Source organism: Ornithodoros turicata, chromosome 1, assembly GCF_037126465.1.
Source record: "Ornithodoros turicata isolate Travis chromosome 1, ASM3712646v1, whole genome shotgun sequence".
Taxonomy (NCBI): Eukaryota; Metazoa; Arthropoda; class Arachnida; order Ixodida; family Argasidae; genus Ornithodoros; species Ornithodoros turicata.
In genome coordinates, this window is record NC_088201.1 from 77,108,604 (window position 1) to 77,113,087 (window position 4,484).

The 4,484-nt window shown below is 51.6% G+C and overlaps 1 protein-coding gene across 1 annotated transcript; it reads left to right on the forward strand.

Moving 5' to 3' along the window:
• Nucleotides 1-4,055, forward strand: LOC135377160 (NFX1-type zinc finger-containing protein 1-like). Its single transcript, XM_064609455.1, has 4 exons — nt 1-267; nt 357-562; nt 1,114-1,283; nt 3,686-4,055. The coding sequence occupies exons 1-4, from the start codon at nt 1-3 to the stop codon at nt 3,721-3,723; spliced, it is 681 nt and encodes a 226-aa protein (XP_064465525.1). The 3' UTR covers nt 3,724-4,055.
• Nucleotides 4,056-4,484: the final 429 nt, after the last annotated feature.

Here is a 4,484-nt window from a genome sequence, read left to right on the forward strand (position 1 = left end):
ATGCGGGACCTGGACGCAAGCTCTTGGGAAGCACATCTGCGCATCATCATCAAGGAGGGCGATCGAGCCACAGGAGACGATCACGTCGAGGACGTCTGGACACTACGATCTCGAGAGCGCTGGAAACTGTATCGATACTGGGTCGACAACCTGACTTCTGTGATTGACACCTTTCAAACTTCTGAGATGACAACAATGGAAGATGTGCAAGAGCGCATGGCGCACTCCAGACTAATGGCTGACCTATCGGTCCTTAGGGCGTCCAAGGTGGGTACCTAATGAGTTCCAAGAAGGGCACTAGAGTGCAAACATTACTCCTGCTGTGTGTCTGCAGATGACCAGTAGTCTTGTTTCAGGTCATTGGAATGACAACAACGTGCGCGGCTAAGTACCAGGCTCTCCTCCGCGAGGTGCAACCGCGCATCGTCATCGTGGAAGAGGCAGCCGAAGTACTCGAAGCTCACGTGGTGACAAGTTTGGCTCCGCAAACTCAGCATGTGATCCTCATCGGGGACCACCAGCAGTTGCGTCCGCCCACGAATGTACAAGAACTGTCAATCAGGTACAGGGCCCGCTTGCACGAAACTTTTTGAATGCAACACTCAACGAGTGTTACACTCAAGACCCATTGACAAGCAATAGGCTTGGGTGCAACGCTCATTGAGTGGGCTACGGGGCACGATAACACTATTCAGGAAATCGCAAAGGAAATCGCACCCATAGGGGTTATCTTACGTGTTTGGGTTGTAAACTGTTGGAAGTGTGCGTAACCCGGCACCAAACCTTGTAACGCAACCCGCCGCTGTACGCCAAGAGTGTTATGTCCGTCCCTGTGTTTCACCACCACGATACTCTGTAAACAAATGGGTGTGGATGTGACAGGGAATCAAAGGGGATGTGTAGAGTGTGGAAGCTTGTCCTCGTGTGTGTGCGCGAAGCTTGGTATGTTGAGGATCTAACATCGTGTAAGCGCATCATGTGTAACGTTCAGCCGCATAGCGTGGTTCCCAGTCCCGGTACCCGTCCATCGACTGCCGTTCTTTAATCGTAATATTGCTGTCGTCGTGTGCTTTGTACTACTTACATTTGAAAGCAAGATGGTTTACTTAACAGATACAAGATGGACGTGTCTCTTTTCGAAAGAATGCTTATCAACGGCGTGGGTGTCAAACAGCTCTGCGTTCAACATCGCATGAGGCCGGACTTCGCCCGCCTTCTCACGCCACGATTCTACCCTACTTTGGAGCCCCACCCGTGCGTGGAACGATACGAAGACATTGAGGGTATGACCACGAACATGTTCTTCTTCAATCACTCCTCCCCAGAACGGAGAAATTCTGGCAGAAGCTATAGCAACGTTTTCGAGGCAAATTTTCTTGTCAACCTCTGCAGATACCTGCTTGCTCAGGGTTACCAACCTTCTCAAATCACTTTGCTCACGCCGTACATGGGTCAGAAGAAGCTTCTAGAGCGCACAGCTAATACATATCACGAGCTGACCGCGGTGGCCATCACAGTAGTGGATAATTTCCAAGGAGAAGAGAACGACATCATCCTCTTGTCCCTGGTTCGCTCCAACGAAACTGGGGAAACCGGTTTTGTTCAAGTGGCGAACCGAATTTGTGTCCTCCTGTCCAGGGCTCGTATGGGATTTTACTGCGTAGGCAATATGACCTTACTGAGCGAGGCGTCCAACTTATGGAGAGACATCGTTGACGACCTCAAATATCGTGGTCTGGTCGGATGCGAACTGAAGTTACGGTGCAGGAGACACTCGAACAGCACGGCAGTAGTAAGAACACCAGAGGACTTTCCTAGCGGTCGTAATGGTTTCTGTAACCTTCCGTGCCCAGCCTCCCTTCCTTGCGGACATTCTTGTCCAAAAAACTGTCACATGGATACTGAGGACCACAAGCTGTTCACCTGCAGAGAGCGTTGCGGAAAGACATGTTCCAGAGGTCACTGTTGCAACGAACGCTGCCACGGCCACTGTACGCGTTGCACGGTGCACATTAAGGTGGAGTTTCCCGCTTGCCACCATACTTCGAAAGTCCCGTGCTACATGGCAGACGAGGCGACTTGCACGAAAAAGTGCGGGCGACGCTTGAAGTCATGCGGTCATCCATGTGGCAAAAAATGCGGCGAGCTCTGCGGTGGAGCGTGCATGGTATCAAATGTTGAGGTAGGTCCATGCGGACATCTCATCGAAGTCCCGTGCAAGATGTCTGGCTGTATCGCTGCTAATCCAGAACTCTGTCAAGCCCGCTGCGAGAGACTGCTACAATGCGGACATAAGTGTGCAGGGCGTTGTGGTGAGCCGTGTGGCGATAACCCGTGCAGGGAAGCCGTAAAGAAGTCCTTACCCTGCGGCCATACGGCCACTGCGGAGTGTCGTGAGTTGACAACGGTTATTGCATGCCGGACGAAATCTAGTTACGTGCTTCCTTGCGGACATGACGTGGTCCTCGAATGCTGGCAGACCCAAACTGAATCATTTTTCGCGTGCGATCAGTGTCCGAAGTCTCAGCCATGTGGACACATATGCCGTTTCGGATGCACGAGAGCTTGTAGCCACGTTTGCAATGCCGAAGTAGCCGCTCTGTGCTTATCTGGACACACCGTTGTAGTTCCTTGTTGGAAGCAAAAGGATTCCTCTGCCATTTCTAGACTGTGCCGTGCACCTTGTCCAGCTATCCTACACTGCGGTCATCCTTGCTCGAATGCCTGTAGTGAACCTTGCGCAAGTACGTGCAACAAGTATGTTACTATGGACAGAGCTTGTGGCCACAAAGATATCGTTCCGTGCAGTCTGCTGAAAAGGGAATTTCCTTGCTTAGAACCTTGTCCCCGGTCTCTTGCCTGCGGTCATCCGTGTCCGGTCGCCTGCTACAAAACGCCGTGCCCATACCCGTGCCAGCTATCGTGCCCAATGTCCTGCCCTCACGGCCCGTGCCCGGCTGTATGTGGCTATCCATGTCCACCTTGCGGAGAACCCTGCACGTGGTCGTGTCCGCACTATCGTTGTGGTGCTTTGTGTTGCGAACCTTGTACGCGGCCTCCCTGCAACCATCGCTGCGCGAGACTGCTGCCCTGTGGCCATGCTTGTCTCGGAGCCTGCGGCGAGCCCTGTCCGACGCTATGCAGTGTTTGCAAGCCGAAAGAGTACGAGGAAGCAGCGGGAACGTCCCTAAATGTTCTCCTCGTAGCGCTCGGAGACTGCGGACATTCTGTGCCCGAGGAAGATTTGAGGAAAGCTTGCTCCACTGCCCCTGAGGATGACCCCCTTTTGTGCCCTAGATGCTCGATGCCCGCCAGGCATTGTCTGAGGTACGCCACAAGTTTCGTATTGTGGAACGGGTAACGCGGAGCAACTAAGGGGTTGGGCTTGTGACAGACCTTGTAACTTCTTGGGTTCGGAATATTTGTGTGGTTCTGTTCAACTGACTTTAGCCCACTTAGCCCACGAAACCTGATATAATCCCTTAGGAACGAACCCAACCCCCGCAGACTCCTTTGGCTGCTGCGAACTCCACGTAGCTTTGTGCAACATCCATCGAGAATAGTCTAATATCAATTTCACACCATACGAGCCGCTATACGAGAGTTGCAGGTGATACGCGTTTTTTTTTTATTCCGATGTCTTTGACATCTCTAATGCCTGGATACCTCTCTTGTCACCCCGTAGGTTCGGTCAACGTGTCAAGAAGTACATCGCCAGGATGAACAGACAAAAGCGAAAGGCTCTGCATGATATCTGGAGTGAACATTACGGTTATGAAGCGGTTGCCAGACAACGCTCACTTGATGACTACCTCCGTGGTCTCATTGCAAAGAAGCAACCCTGCGACAAGTGACTTCAATAGGCCCACTGAACAAACTGTCTTGTTTTTATATAGTATTTGTTTTGGTTTCGAAACATTGAGCGCTTCGTTGGGCTACTGTAGCCCTCATTCATTCGCGCTCGAGCCCCAGCACCGACTGCAGCGATGTATGATGTGAATTCGCGATAATCGCCCTCTTCTCTCCACTGATCTCAATGTCATAACAAAATCAGACTTGTGCAGGTAAAGAATATTTCATATCTCCTGTTTCTAGATGTGACGTGTCTCCTAATCAAGGGCGTATTGCGAGGGGATGCAGAGGAGGGGGGCTTCAAGATCGCCTGTGAAAATAGTGCACTCTTTATTCATAGCCATGATTTTTCTACCTCTGAATATTCACCTCTGAACCGCACAGTCCGCGGCATCAGTCTTCAGAAAAACTCTGACCGGGTTGCACGCTTCGCCCCCCTGGGAATTCCCATGGTCCGGATCTCCCCACCTGTTGGAACAGAGCCCGCATGTAAAGGACATCGATTATCTTAGTGCCTGTCTTGGGATTACAGTGCAGTGGTGGCGCTCTCGCTCAGATCCGTGGGCACTTCAGCCTTTCAGATGAAGATGATTGTGTATTGTAGCTGTGCCTAGTGTCTCGTGTTTATCACG

Bases quoted from the DNA above. Each gene is read 5' to 3' on its own strand.
- LOC135377160 (XM_064609455.1), top strand. From the start codon at position 1: ATGCGGGACCTGGACGCAAGCTCTTGGGAAGCACATCTGCGCATCATC. The intron at 268-356 runs GTGGGTACCTAA...GTCTTGTTTCAG, and splicing joins CGGTCCTTAGGGCGTCCAAG to GTCATTGGAATGACAACAAC. The intron at 1,284-3,685 runs GTATGACCACGA...GTCACCCCGTAG, and splicing joins ACGATACGAAGACATTGAGG to GTTCGGTCAACGTGTCAAGA.